At 38.1% G+C, this 14,525-nt stretch overlaps 1 protein-coding gene across 1 annotated transcript in view; it reads left to right on the top strand.

The window, feature by feature from the left end:
• Positions 1 to 14,525, top strand: part of AKAP6 (A kinase (PRKA) anchor protein 6) — a 454,618-nt gene that overhangs the window by 327,112 nt on the left and 112,981 nt on the right. The window contains exon 9 of the mRNA XM_012647884.1: positions 5,492 to 5,612. Coding sequence (XP_012503338.1) covers positions 5,492 to 5,612 — 121 coding nt within the window. The remainder of the gene's footprint in view (positions 1 to 5,491; positions 5,613 to 14,525) is intronic.

Raw genomic sequence — 14,525 nt, 5'->3', positions numbered from 1 at the left:
GGGTAGTATAGACATTTTAACAATATTGATTCTGCCTACCCATAAGCATGGTATGGTTTTGCACTTGTTTATGTCCTGTGCTATTTCCTTCCTCAGTGTTTCATAGTTCTCCCTATAGAGGTCTTTTACCTCTTAGTTAAATATATTCCCAAGTATTTTATTTTCTTTGTTGCTATTGTCAAGGGCACTGAGTCTTTGATTTTATTCTCAGTTTGACTATTGTTGGCATTTAGGAATGCTACTGATTTCTGTATGTTGATTTTTGTAACCTGAGACTTTGCTGAATTTGTTTATCAATTCCAGCAGTCTCATGGCACAATCTTTGGGGTTTTCTAGACATAAAATCTAGATATATTGTCAGCAAAGAATGATAGTTTGACCTCTTTTGGCCCCATTTGGATGCCCTTGATTTCCTTCTCTTGTCTGATTGCTCTGGTTGGGGCTGCCAGCACTATGTTGAATAGAAGCAGTGATATAGGGCAACCTTGTCTGGTTCCAGTTCTAAGATGGAATGCTTTCGATTTTTCCCCCTTTAGTATAATGTTGGCTGTGGGTTTGTCATATATGGCTTTTATCATTTTCAGGTAAGTCCTATCTATGCCTATTTTGTTAAGCATTCTTATCATAAAAGGGTGCTGAATTTTGTCGAATGCTTTTCCTGTATCTATTGAGAGGATCATATGGCCTTTGTTTTTGCTCCTATTTGTGTGGTGAATTACCTTTATAGATTTGCATATGTTGAACCATCCCTGCATCTCTGGGATGAAGCCCACTTGGTGGTGATGGATTATTTTTTTTTTTGATAAGCACCTGATTTGGTTTGCTAGGATTCTGTTGAGAATTTTTGCATCTGTATTCATAAGGGATATTGGTCTGTAGTTTTCTTTTTGTGTTACATCCTTTCCTGGTTTTGGTATCAGGGTGATGTTGGCTTCATAGAATGTGTTGGGGAGGATTCCTTCCTTCTCGATGTTGGAACAATTTCTGCAAGATAGGCACCAGTTCTTTATAGGTCTGATAAAATTCAAATGTGAAACCATCTGGTCCAGGACTTTTCTTTTTAGGAAGGTTTTTTATTTCTGCTTCAATTTTGGTACTTGATATTGGTCTGTTCAGGAATGCCTAGGGAGGCTGTGTGTTTCTAAGAATTTGTCCATTTCCTCCACATTTTCAGGTTTATGTGCATACAGGTTTTTATAGTATTCATAGATGATATTGTGTATTTCTGTGGTATAAGTTGTAATTTCTCCTTTTTCATTCCTGATTGAGCTTATTAGAGTCCTTTCTTTTCTGCTTCTCATTAATGTAGCAAGAGGCATATCAATTTTATTTTTTCCAAGAACCAACTTTTTGTTTTATTAATCTTCCGTATAGTTTTTTTTTGTTATCAATTTCATTTAGTTCTGCTCTGATCTTTGTTATTTCTTTTCTTCTGCTGGGGTTGGAGTTGGTTTGCTCATTCTTTTCCAGTTCTTTGAGATGATTCATTAGATTGTTGATTTGTGATTTTTCTGTCTTTTGGATGTAGGCATTTATGGATATAAATTTTCCTCTCAGGACTGCTTTAGCTGTGTCCCACAGATTTTGATAACTTGTGTCTCCTTTATCATTTAGTTTAAAGAATCTTTTGATTTCCATCTTAATTTCCTCTTAATGCAATAATCGTTCAGCAGAAGGTTGTTTAGTTTCCGTGAGTTTTTGTACAGATGAGAGTTTCTGTTGGAATTGATGTCTAATTTTATTCCACTGTGGTCTGAGAAGATGCATGGTATAATTTGTATTCTTTTAGATTTGTTGAGACATGCTTTGTGGCCTAGGATATGGTGAGTCTTAGAGAATGTCCCATGAGCTGATAAGAAAAACATATTCAGTGGTTTTTGGTAGAATACTCTGTAAATGTCAGTCAGGCCCATTTGTTCTAGAGTTCTGTTTAAGTCCATTGTTACTTTGTTTATTTTCTGCTTGGAGGATCTGTCCTGTTCTGTCAGAGGGGTGTTGGAAGTCCCTGGCTATTACAGTATTGCTGTTTATCATTTTGTTTGTAGGATTTGCTTTGTGAATCTGGGTACACCTGAGTTAGGTACATAAATATTAAGAATTATTATGTCTTCTTGTTGAATTGTACCCTTCACTATTATATAGTGACCATCTTTCTCTTTCATTACTTTTGTTGATTTGAAGACTAAGTTATCTGAAATCAGAACTGCTATGCCAGCTTTCTTTTGGCTTCCATTTTCATGAAATATTGTTTTCTATCCCTTCACCTTGAGTCTGAATGTATCCTTATGGGTTGGATGTGTTTCCTGAAGACAGCAGATTTTTGGCTTGTATATATTTATCCATTCTGCCAGCCTCTGCCTCTTTATTGGGCAGTTTGAGCCATTCACATTTATTGAAAGAATTAGTAAGTGGGGCATATTTCTGTTCATCTTGTTGAGTTGAACTTTATTGCTGTATTTTCTGTCTTGAGCCATTGTGTACCTGGCCTTTAACCTTTAGCTTTTGGATGATTTTACATTGGTGAGTGTTTCTTGTGCTGATCCATGTGTAACACTGTTCTGAGTACTTCCTGGCAGGCAGGTCTTGTCTTGATGAATTCCCTCAGTCTTTGCTTGTCTGAGAATGTCTTTGTTTCTCCTTTGTATAAGAGACTTAGTTTTTCAGGGTACAAGATTCTAGGCTGGGCATTATTCTGTTTGAGAAGAGTGAGAATGGGGCCCTAGTCTCTTCTGGATTGTAAGGTCTCAGTTGAGAAGTCTGCAGTTAGTCTAATGGGTTTTCCTTTGTAGGTTACCTGCTTTTTTCACCTTACAGCTTGTAGGAATGCTTGCAATGAATTTCCCAGGAGTCCTTTGAGCTTCTTGTACCTGGATATCTAGATTTGTAGCAAGGCCTGGGAAATTTTCCTCCATTATATCCTCAAATAGTTTATCCAACTCTTGTGTATTTTCTTCTTCGCCCTCAGGGATGCCTATGATTCTCACATTAGGACTCTTCACATAACCCCACATTTCTCATAGGCCTTGCTCTTTTTCTCTTATTTCTCTGCTCTATCTCTACAACTGATTTATTTAATTGAAGGGTGTTATCTTCAATCCCTGAGATTCTTTCTTCTGTTTGATCTACCCTATTCTTGAGGATTTCCACTGTGTTTTGTAATTCCTTGAACAAATTCTTCATTTCCAGAAGTTCTGTTTGATTTATCTTTACTATTTCAATTTCTTTAGTGAATTTTTCTTCCAAGTCCTGGATTTTTTGTGTGTGTGTGGTTTCTTTGTGTTGGGTATCCATTTTCCCTTGCATATCATTGAGTTTTCTTACAATCCATGTTCGAAATTCTTCTTCTGTCATTTTAGTGTTCTGAATTTGGTTGATATCCATTGCTAGAGAGCTGATGTTCCCCTTTTGGGGTGTGATTTCAGTTCAATTCTTCATACTTCCAGAGTTCTTTCACTGATTCCTTCCCATCTGGAGCAGCTGTTGCTTCTTACCTTTAGATTTTCATTTAGATGGTGACACGCCCAGTTTAGTCTCTGAGCCAGTAGGTGGTGTTTGTGGCTGTGATTCAACCACACCCTGAATGATGAGTCAGTAAATGCAGTAAAAGAGTGTGCAAATTGACCTCCCTGTCAGTAGGTGGCTCTCTCTGGGAGGAGCAAGTGCAGTGTTATTTTTGGTCATGTAGCCAGCTCTCATTCCTCTGGAGAGGCACTCTAGTGCCTCAGGTGGTGGGTGGGGCCCTGGGACTTCCAGGTGTGTTCTTATTCTCCACCTCAGCAGGGGGAGGTGGGGGAGTGAGGCTGGGCAGCACTGGGTTGGGTAAGCCTGCCCTCAAGCTCTACAAATGCTGTTAGCAGGGATCAAAGGTCTGTTCTCTGCTTCTGGGCAAAGCTGCCAGGGAAGAGCTGAAATGGCCCCACTCAGCCAAAAATCTGCCTGTGGAGGTAGGGCTGTCTGAGACCTGCAGTCTGGAGCAGGCCTCCCTCCTTTCCATCCTTCCCTATTCCTCTGTTTCTCCCAGGCCTCTGCCAGTAGGCAGGACCTGAAGCCAACAGATCTCCCCTGAATGTAATGCAAGCCAGGAGGTTCCCTGTCCAGGATCACAGCCTGAGCTGGAAGCGCGGCCTTCATGTGGGAGGAGGGTTGCCCCTCGAGCATGCTGTAGCTAGGACCCACTCTGATCTGCTCCTGAAGGCACACACATCTCAGTAGACTAGTTCAAAAATATCCCTTCTGTGCCCCTGGGAAGTGTGATCAAGACCTGGGTGTATGGGATCTGGCCTGTAGGCCTGTTCCTGGGCCCCGGAGATCAATCACTGACCCTGCCAGGGAGAAGAGTGCTGGTCTCAAGTCACCCATAGGGTGTCCTAGCTGGATCAATGTTTCTCTGCCTTGAGATTTGCCCTGCTCTGCTAGAGTCACTAGGCAAGCAGCACCTGGGAGGGCTGGCAGGTAGGGAGCTCACAGTCTGAGTACCCCTCAGTCCACTACAGAGCCCCAAAAGGAAAGGTCCCATTCCCTGAGGGTGCCTCTGGGTGGTGGCTAAATTGTCTCACTCAGCAGCTGCGGGTAGGAGAGGGGAAGGGGAGAATGAAGCAATATGGCACCTGCTGATTGGCATGGGTCTGTGAGGTGGGAGGTGCCCCGAGCTAGCTGGTAACCTGGTGCCCTGTCTGCAACAGGCTCACCACTCACTAGCAGGAGGCACCTCTGGCCTGATGTTGGTGGGTCTCTCCAGCAGCTAAGAAGCCCACCAGCAGTCCGAGATGCAAGGGAGGGAGGAAAATTTAACGTCTCCACCTATCTTTGTTGCTGGTCTACAAGCCTCTCGGGCTTTGGACCCTGCTGATGCCTCACTCCTTCCAGTTCTGCTCTGCACATTCTGCCCTTGGAGTCTACTGTAGTTTCAGACACCCTTCCTTCTGACCCTCATCCAATCTATGTTTGTCTGCCTGTTCGTTTTTTTTTCACTTTCATCTAAAATCTGTCTTTCTTGCAGAGACACTCTGGCTGGCAGTTTTTCTCATCCACCATCTTCCAAATTAGTATTCTTAATCATAAATATATTGGGATGTAATATCTATGAAAAATCTAGTAGATGAGAAAGGGGCTCAAATTTTGAGGGTACTATTCTCACCCAAAATTCTGGACCATGTAACCTTCCACAGTCATTAACTGTCCATATCTCTCAATCTGTCAAATGGAAATGCTCTTTTTCAGGGACATAGTAGTGATCATTTTGTTCAAGTGCTGCAAATCCTCAGAAAGGGTTAGCAAATGGAAATATGAGCACATGAAAATCTAAGAGGTGTCTGTGTCACAGGCTTGGTTCCTATTTTGCCCACTATGTAATAACACAGAGAATTTTCCCCTTCTCTTTTCATAGTTATCACTAGGAACATTGTGGATTTTTAAGAACATATTGTTCTAATATGAGGTTCTAACTACTATGCTGTATTTATGCATACTACATTTTGTGCCTTATCTTTAGGCTTCTGGACTTTGATTCAGAATATCAGGAGCTCTGGGATTGGCTGATTGACATGGAGTCCCTCGTGATGGACAGCCATGACCTGATGATGTCAGAGGAGCAGCAGCAGCATCTTTACAAGGTTAGAGCTACCGTTCCTGCCTTTACCTTGCTGTGGAAGATCTGATTAGCCTGACAAGTCTCTCTCTCTCTCAGGATATCTTTTCGTTCATTGTATGTATCATGGTGTCTATTAGAATTCCCTTCCCTGTCCCCAAACTCATTTCCATCCCTTGTGTGCTGACAGGCTGCACCGACATCATAATTGCAAGAAAGTTCCCTTTATCACATTCTATTTGGTGTAATTCTATAGAACGACAAAGATTTATCTTCAAGATGAATAGCAATAAATGAAACTGCATTAATAAATAGACTGAAACAAAACAAAGGATAAATGGACTGGTAACATTTAATAGAATGTGTTGTGATTGGAGCACTCAGGTGGATTCTATCCACCCCTCAGATCTTCCCAGAGAAAAAAGAAATTTGCTTTCGGTTTGGCTTGCTGCTGCCAGGTTATAGGGCTCATCCAATTTAATGTTTATTAGTGACACATAGAGCAGACATTGTCATATTAAGTCAATACATTTGCATGTGATTTAAGAAAACTGACTGGGAACTCATATACTGATTGCAGGCAATCCATCTAGTAGCTATCTATATTGTTTTTCATGTCTGCTAATTCACCCTTAACCTAGTGTATTTTACCAATTCTACTTCAATAGTCTTAGAAGTTCTTATAAAACAATCGTCATTTTGAATGAAAAAATGCTTGCAGGATTCACAGTGCCTGAAAAAGCTGTCAGGGAGGGAAGAGGGACTTTCCACGGAAATATCAGACTGCAGTAAATCTTCCTCATTTAGGCAATTTTTATTGGAGTAATTCTGACAGTTGTCATCCTTGAATTGCTTTGAGCATATGGCATATTTCAAAGAGCAGATTGCAAATCATAAAAAATAAAATTAATAACTAACCGCAGAATCAGCAACAGTATAATGACAAGAAACAACTACCCTCTAGTTTTTTAAAATTTCTTATAGAATAAGAAGTGCATTCAAGGTCAAATGAAAGTTGTCTTCTTTCTTCTCCAATGTTATCATTTTAAGTTACCTTTCTTTAATAAATAATTTTAACTTTTACCTCCCCTAAAGAGAGATATTTGTACTTTCTAAGGATGTGGTTGACTTTAATTAGTGTCCCCTGGGAATTATCTTAGTTAAGAGAAGATATAAGCTCCCCAGGGACTCAGCAAATGGGGACATTTTACTCTCTAAAAATTCAGTCCAACATTAATTGAGTTTGTTGACTGTTAGCTATTTCCTGTATGGATAGCTGTCCACATTAACAACAAAGCTATCCAATATATCTTATAGCATACATATTGTTATAGTACCAGTCTCAACCTAATGTAACCAAAGCTAGGCGATTTCCCATTTTGTCAGGATCAGGAATTACATATGAAAAATGCCTATAAGTCTATATTAATTAGTGATAGAAAAATATTTTATTCCTCAGACTTAAGCATTAAAAATTGAGCCAAATAGGAAAAATAAATATTATTTATTATTATTATAATGGCCTAATCTTAAGCCATTATCTCAGACTTCATTGCACTCATGATACCAAATAATATTTTTTTTCTTCTGGATACATTTTGTATTTTGCACATAAGCCACTATTTTTTCAGAAACAGTGCTATTCTTTGTCAAAATCACATCCGTATAATTTACATCACAATTAATAGGAAATCATTGAACAAAAAGTGCAGTCTTCTTTTTCTTGTGGTTTCCTTGTAAGTGCTTTGCCTGAGAATTCCCATTCTGGCATATCGAAGGCCATTATGCCACCCACTCAGTACTTCTGAGTTATAGTATTTTTCCAAACATTTTCTGTACTGTGGTTTTTCATCTGTGACTCATGTCCTGTCACCATTCTTTTGCTTTTAGGAGCTCAACATAGCTCCACTCATTAGACTAGCACTAACTTTGCATTTGGCTTATAAGCAAAATTAAAGATTGAGTTAGAAACCAAGAGCAAATGCTACAGGTCTATAGGGTCTTTCTTTATGTGAGCCCCCAAATTATTACAGAGGTTTTGAAACCTCTAAAACAAACCTGAGGATATCGACTAAGGAGTCATTTAGAACTTGGGGTGGCTCCTGAACTAGAAAAACTGATGGAGGAGAGTTAATTTCAGGTCTTCCCCAAGAATACCCAGGGATTTCCAGGTTAGGTCAACATTTTCAATATCCTATTCCTCTGTTCTAATCTTCTTTTCCAGGAATCAACTGAACTCATGCATTGGGGGAAGAGCAATTTGTAGTCTATTGATCATAGGAACCCCTGAAAAAGTATAGTTTCTCAGTTGGTCCCCAGGCCTTCCTAGACTTTAAATATAATTTGAGACACCTCAATAATTTCTAATCTTTGTATTTGTTGGCCCCCAAATATACCGACGTTTTATTAACATTTCTTACTAAGGGCACCATTGACATTTGGAACAACACAATTTTTTGTTAGTCTGTTAGTGCAAGGGACTGTCCCTTGCACTACAGAACATTCACTATTCATGTTTCCCAGTTATTGTGACAATTCAACAGGACCCCCAAGCCATTTCACAGCATTTCTAGTCCACCTCACCCTATCTATATCATCTTTATTTCTTAAAATACTTGTACAACACCAAGAAAAATGCCTTGTACTTGTGCTCTACATATTGTTGAACAAGCACCTTACATGGTTGATATCAAACTAACTACACATTTGGAAATGTCAGGTTAGAGAAAATCTAGTAAGATGATAGTCAGTGAGAGTTAAGCTTATTTAGCATTTTCAACATTAGGCACTACCTTCCTTACTTTACCTGTCTATTTTTATATTCTGTTCTCCACTAGAAAATCACTTGGCCTTAACTCCTAGATATGAAACTACAGATAAATACCCCAGATTATTTACACAGCAGACGTCCTAGGGGGGCACCTATTGTGATATTTTGGTTACTCAAAGCCAGCAAAGTACACAAGGAACTTATAAAGGCAAAGAATTGGATTTAATACCCAAAGAATGCATTGATACACCTGACATAATTTGGAAACCTTAATACTACCATGGGCTATAAAGTGGATTTTCTATTTAAACCATTTCTTGTTATTTTCATATTGTTAGAAATTTAAGTCCTTTTTGAGTTAATTTTAAACTGCAGTCTTAAGAGCAACCTAATTTTTATTAAGGACTACCCATTCCCTTCAATATGCTTTCTTCCTTATTTTGAGACAGTGAGTCATACTGCCAATGTCTTCCCTTTCTCATTCTGTCTTGCCCTACCTCTGAATAGAGACCTTCTGTACCTGTTTTTTAATAAACATTGGCAGTATCATCAGCCTAGAAAACACAGATGTAGTCCTTTCTCATTTTTTCTTCCTCAATCTGAGAATTACCTCCAAGGAGGATTTTCTCCAACTCCATCAGTTTCTTTCTCTTCATTCCTCCTACCTTCCTAAGTAGGACAATTTAATTTGTCAAGAGTAACCACCATGATTTTGAAAGTTCAGCTGCTATTTGGACTAGAGTTATACAGCCAGAATTCATAATCACAGGGAGCTGTCACTCCGCTGGTCTGCATGTGCATTAACTATTAATGGAGAAATATTTAAAACCCACTTACAAAGGAAAAGCTTCATTTTTTTCATTTCTACAGATCAAAGGTGGCATTATTCTTGGGCTCGGGGAAGCTCAAGACACCTCCTCCTCCATCCTATAAATTTTATAGACAGAGTGATCTAGAAGCATTTTAACGAATTGGAGAGTTGTGGCTCAGGCTGCTGCTGTTGCTACTGTCCTGTCCTCCCCAGCAGTTACTGCTGACTTTGAAGTACTGTGAGGGTGTGCCTTGATAGGGGCTCCTTATCTATGCACAAAGTACTGCCAGATCTCTGCTACCTAGGGAGCACAGATGACAGAGCTCCTAGTGACCCTAGGTTGGTGTGGGATTCCAGAGTCCAAGGGTTAATTTCCAAGGGCCAAATTCAAAAGTTGCAGGCTGGTGATTATTGTTATAATTGAACAAAAGTTGTTTTCAGATAGTATGAAGCTCACTAAAACACCACATTTATAGATCTCTTCCTTAAGTGAATAGCTTAGCTGCTCCTTATCAATAAAATATTAGATTACAGTCATGCACTGCATAACAATGTTTTGGTCAATGACAGACCGCATACATAACAGTTATCCTATAAGATTATAATACCATATTTTTACTATACATTTTCTATGTTTAGATGTATTTAGATACACAAATACTTACCATTATGTTACAATTGCCTGCAGTATTCAGTACAGTAACATGCTACAAAGATCTGTAGCCTAGAAGCAATAGGCTATACCATATAGCCTAGGTATATAGTAGGCTGTATCCTCTAGGTTTATGTAAGTACACTCTATAATGTTTGTACAATGACAAAATCTCCCAACGCTGCATTTCTCAGAACATATCCCTGTTGTTAAGCAACATATTACTTATACATGATTTCTTAAGGGGTTAAAAATGAGCCTTCCAGTTTAAACTGCTGTGAAATAAGTACACACTTCAACTAAGACCTTTATACTTTCAGGTAACTTACAGTGAAGATTTTATATTTAATTTTGAAGATTTGTTATCATATAGTTCCGGTTTTTGTGAGAAAAATGAAATTTTCCTATATCTTTCTCCATTGGTATAAGTATTATCCAAACACGTCCTGTGTGTAAAAGGAAAAGGACCGTTCATTTTGCATAATAATATAATGGTTATTAAACAGATCAATTACATTTTTACCCTGCTGTGAATTCGAGGTTGTTTATAAGAACCAATATGAAATAATAAAAATATTTAAAAATTATAAATCTAAAACAGGACCAGGGAAAATGCAAACAAAACTCTTCTCTGAGAAGAGTTCATATGCCTGCAGATAGACTGTAAAGTCCTATGCAGTTACTAATGATGATCCCAAAATTTTAGCTTGAGTTTCCTAGTAGTGAAAGCCAAGAGAGAAATGTGCTCATTTGCAAAATTTGCACTTTCCATGAAAAAAACCATAATATTTTCTTTGAAGAAATGAAGTTTATTTTGATGCTTAGATATGAAAATATTTTCTTTTAGGATTTTTTATATAATGGTTGAGAATGGTATGGTAAAGAAATTTCTAACCGTAATATTGCTTAAAAGCAAATTTCTAACCATAATACTTCCAACAAGTGAATTATTTATTTTTCTCTGGCTCTATTGCCAGGTAATGTTTAGAGGCAGCTCTCACCAAAAGGTGGCTCCTTTCAATAATAGTTTGGCTAGGTGGGATTCATAAGAAAGGACATCAATATTATATATTGGCAAAGAGAAGATTATTAGAAAAATGAGAGAGAAATATGAATATGTTTTAAAAAATAAAACAGTTAAAATACAAAGTTTGATAAAAACAAAGAAGAGCAAAGGAATAAATTAAAATCATGGGTATGCAAATTAGTACAACCTCTGTGAAAAACAGTATGGAGGTTCCTCAAAGAACTAAAAGTAGACCTACTTTTCGATCTAGCAATCCTACTGCTAGGTATCTGCCCAAAGGCAAAGAAGCCATTTTATCAAAAAGACACCTGCACTTGAATCTTTATTGCAGTACAAGTCATAATTGCAAAGATGTGGAATCAATCTAAGTACCCATCAATTAATGAATGGATTAACAAAATGTAATATCTATATACCAGAGAATACTACTCAGCCACAAAAAGAAATGAATTAATGTCTTTTGCAGCAATTTGGATAGAGACCATTATCCTAAGTGAAGTATCTCAGGAATGGCAAAACAAACACCACATGTACCCCCTAATAATTTGGAATTAATCAGTGGGCACAGAGAGAAGCAAAAGTCATTGGAAATAAAGAAGTGGGGAGGGGGAAAGTGGTGGAAGAGTAAAAACCTACCTAACAGGCCAGGCTTAGTGGCTCATGCCTGTAATCCTAGCACTCTGGGAGGCCGAGGTGGGAGGATCACCTGAGGTCAGGAGTTCGAGACCAGCCTGAGCAAGAGCGAGACTCTGTCTCTATTAAAAATAGAAAAAAAATTAGTCAGTCAACTAAAAAATAGAAGCAATAATAAAAAATTAGCCGGGCGTGGTGACTCACACCTGTAGTCCCGGCTACTCGGGAGGCTGAGGCAGGAGGATCACTTGAGCCCAGGAGTTTGAGGTTGCTGTGAGCTAGGCTGATGCCACGGCACTCATTCTAGCCAGGGCAGCAAAGCGAGACTCTGTCTCAAAAAAACAAAAACACACCCGAATGTTTATGGCAGCACAATTCACTATTGCAAGAATGCGGAAACAACCCAAGTGCCTGTCAATCCATGAGTGGATTATTAAAATTTGGTATATGTTTACAATGGAATATTACTCAATTATAAGAAACAACAGTGATCTAGCACCTCTTATACTTTCCTGGATTAAACTTAAGTCCATTATCCAAAGTGGGGCACCACAAGAGCAGAAGAACGGGATCCATTTGTACTCACCTTCACATTGGTACTAACTGATCAACACTAGGTTGATCACACGGCAGAAATACTCTCTAGGGATTAGGGGGATGGGGGGGCAAATCTACAACTAAAGGACACGGGGAGCACTAAAGGGAGGGAAGGGCATGCCTTTAACCCGCATTTGGGTGAGGCAAAGACATAAAGTGTAACTATAATGTTTGTACCCTCACAAAACCCTGGAATAAAAAAAAAAAAAAAAAGTCATGGGAGGATGAATAGATAAGAAAATGCTAAAAAAAACCACAAACAAACAAAAAAAAACAAATACAAACAAAAATGAAAGAATTGGTTTAGGAAAAAAAACAGATAACAGAGAAAAGGGTAAATTTTAAAGGAAGAGGGAAAAATGTTACTCTAGAGAATTTGGGTGTGTGTTGAAAGACAAGTATTATGACTTTTAAAAGAAATGTGTATGGAATAGGATTAGAAATTCTAATGAATAAGAAATACAGAGTAAAAGAAGAAATATGGGACATAGTTGAATTATTTTTATAACTATTGCTGCCAAAATGATGTTGTCATAGATATGCACTGATCATAGAAAACAGATTAATCATGCTATTCCTATATTTTATAAATTCACAAATTTCAATCCTCTGAATAGATCTTTTATTTTGTTCTGGATCAGATTTGTCTAAATAATTTCACATGTGGGTTGATAATCCTTATGACTGAACTTTGAGCTCCTAAAAATGTAATGCTAGGCTGGGTCATAGTCCAGTTCACAGTAGCTAGACTTAAAATAGCTTTTAAAAAAAAAGAACTTTCACATGTTGGTGTATAGAATAGAAGTAGATGTCAAAAAATTAAATTTTGTTAATTAAGCCTTATATTTGGGATTTTAGTACCAAGTTTTACATCTCTACCTTGATTGTTCAGAATGAAACAAATTACTAGTTATTGAAGCAGTCGAGGTAAAAATGTACCAAATATATCAGGCACAAGAACTTAATGATAATTTTTTACCTCTTTCCTGGTAGATTAATAGTATAGCTTAATTGTATGTTAGATTAAAACTCCATTAAGATAAGAAGAATATGCTTAAAATCATTATAATATTTCAAATAACATTATCTAGTTATTTTTAAAGTGAACAGAATGGAAAAACCTCAGCTGTCTCCACTGCTTATCTAGAAATGAATTTGTTGTCCATTTTCATTAAAGTTCGAAAAGTCCTTAGATTAACTGTCATATTAATTTGAGCTTTGATGAATCAGTATTTGCTATGAATACTTAAATATATATATTTTTTTCTTTTTCTTTTTTTTTTTCCTCTTTTTTTTGAGAGGAACTCAAAAAACTCATCCTGAAAATGTTCAGGAGAAGAAAAAGTAGATGAAGGTGGTTTCTGAGCGGTGTATGAGACACTGTTCATGCTGGAGCCTATAATTCCTACTTGAATCACTTTTTTAAAAAGAAAAAAAAAAGATGTTAAAGAGAAAGAGAATAGAGTGCCAAGAAATAGTTGGCTCTGTGTGTGGAGGGGCAAGGAAGGGTAGCCCCGCCAGCAGTTTTTGTCTCTAGTGGATGAGCTACTGTCCGGAAGGTGTGTTGGCTCTCTGGGCTGGCCTCTGAGGCATTGTGCTGCTCGCTCTCTCTCTGGCCTGGCCTGCTCTGGCCTAGAGTGGATCAAACAAGCCGTGGGGAAAGTTCCCCTCATTTGCATCACTTCTAGACAGCCCTGTCGTACTCTTTGCTGACAGGAAATCACTGTCTTTGTCACCTTTTCTCAGGGCCCTCCTTTTGGCAGAGATGGGCCATGTGACCACGCTTAATCACAACAACAGGGCTGGCTTGGGACTCAATGACATGTTTTCCTTAGCACTTCAATAAATGGGGTAGAGGAGTCAGTAAAAAATGACTACATTAATTTTAGAGTGAAAAGATAATTAACACTTGAAGGACTAATGCTATAACCTATGGAATTATTATTCAAATTAAAGTTAATTTATCAAAAACTTGCAAAAACTATCTGCCCTGATGCAACTGTTTAAAAAAATAAACGTTGAATAGTAAGAGTTGGGCATACTGATGGGAGAGTCGGAAGAAGGTGGGAGAGAAGGGGTTTGGATGGAGAGGAGAGAACTGGAGTGGGGAGAAAGAGAGTGAGGGAAATCATAGCAGGCGTTAGCTATGTTTGAAAAGCAACTTAAATGGGCTAAAACTTCAACATTTGGGACTGAAGGCTGGAGCATGTAAAACACTTACTTAGATGATATGAATAGGACACTGGCAAACAAAAGGAGCAGTGTGCTCCTAGAAAACTGTGCTTAAAGGAGTTTCCTTGGCAACAGAAATGCAGTTCCAAAAGTAGACAGAACTTTCCTCAGAAAACATACTATTAATAACAACCTTCCGGAACAACTTGGAACAATTTGACGACTTGGCAATAATAATGCCAAGTGTTCTGCAAATTAATGTAACACATAACAGTT

Source organism: Propithecus coquereli, unplaced genomic scaffold, assembly GCF_000956105.1.
Source record: "Propithecus coquereli isolate 6110/MARCELLA unplaced genomic scaffold, Pcoq_1.0 Scaffold273, whole genome shotgun sequence".
Lineage (NCBI taxonomy): Eukaryota > Metazoa > Chordata > Mammalia > Primates > Indriidae > Propithecus > Propithecus coquereli.
This window is presented reverse-complemented; position numbering and strand designations above follow the sequence as displayed.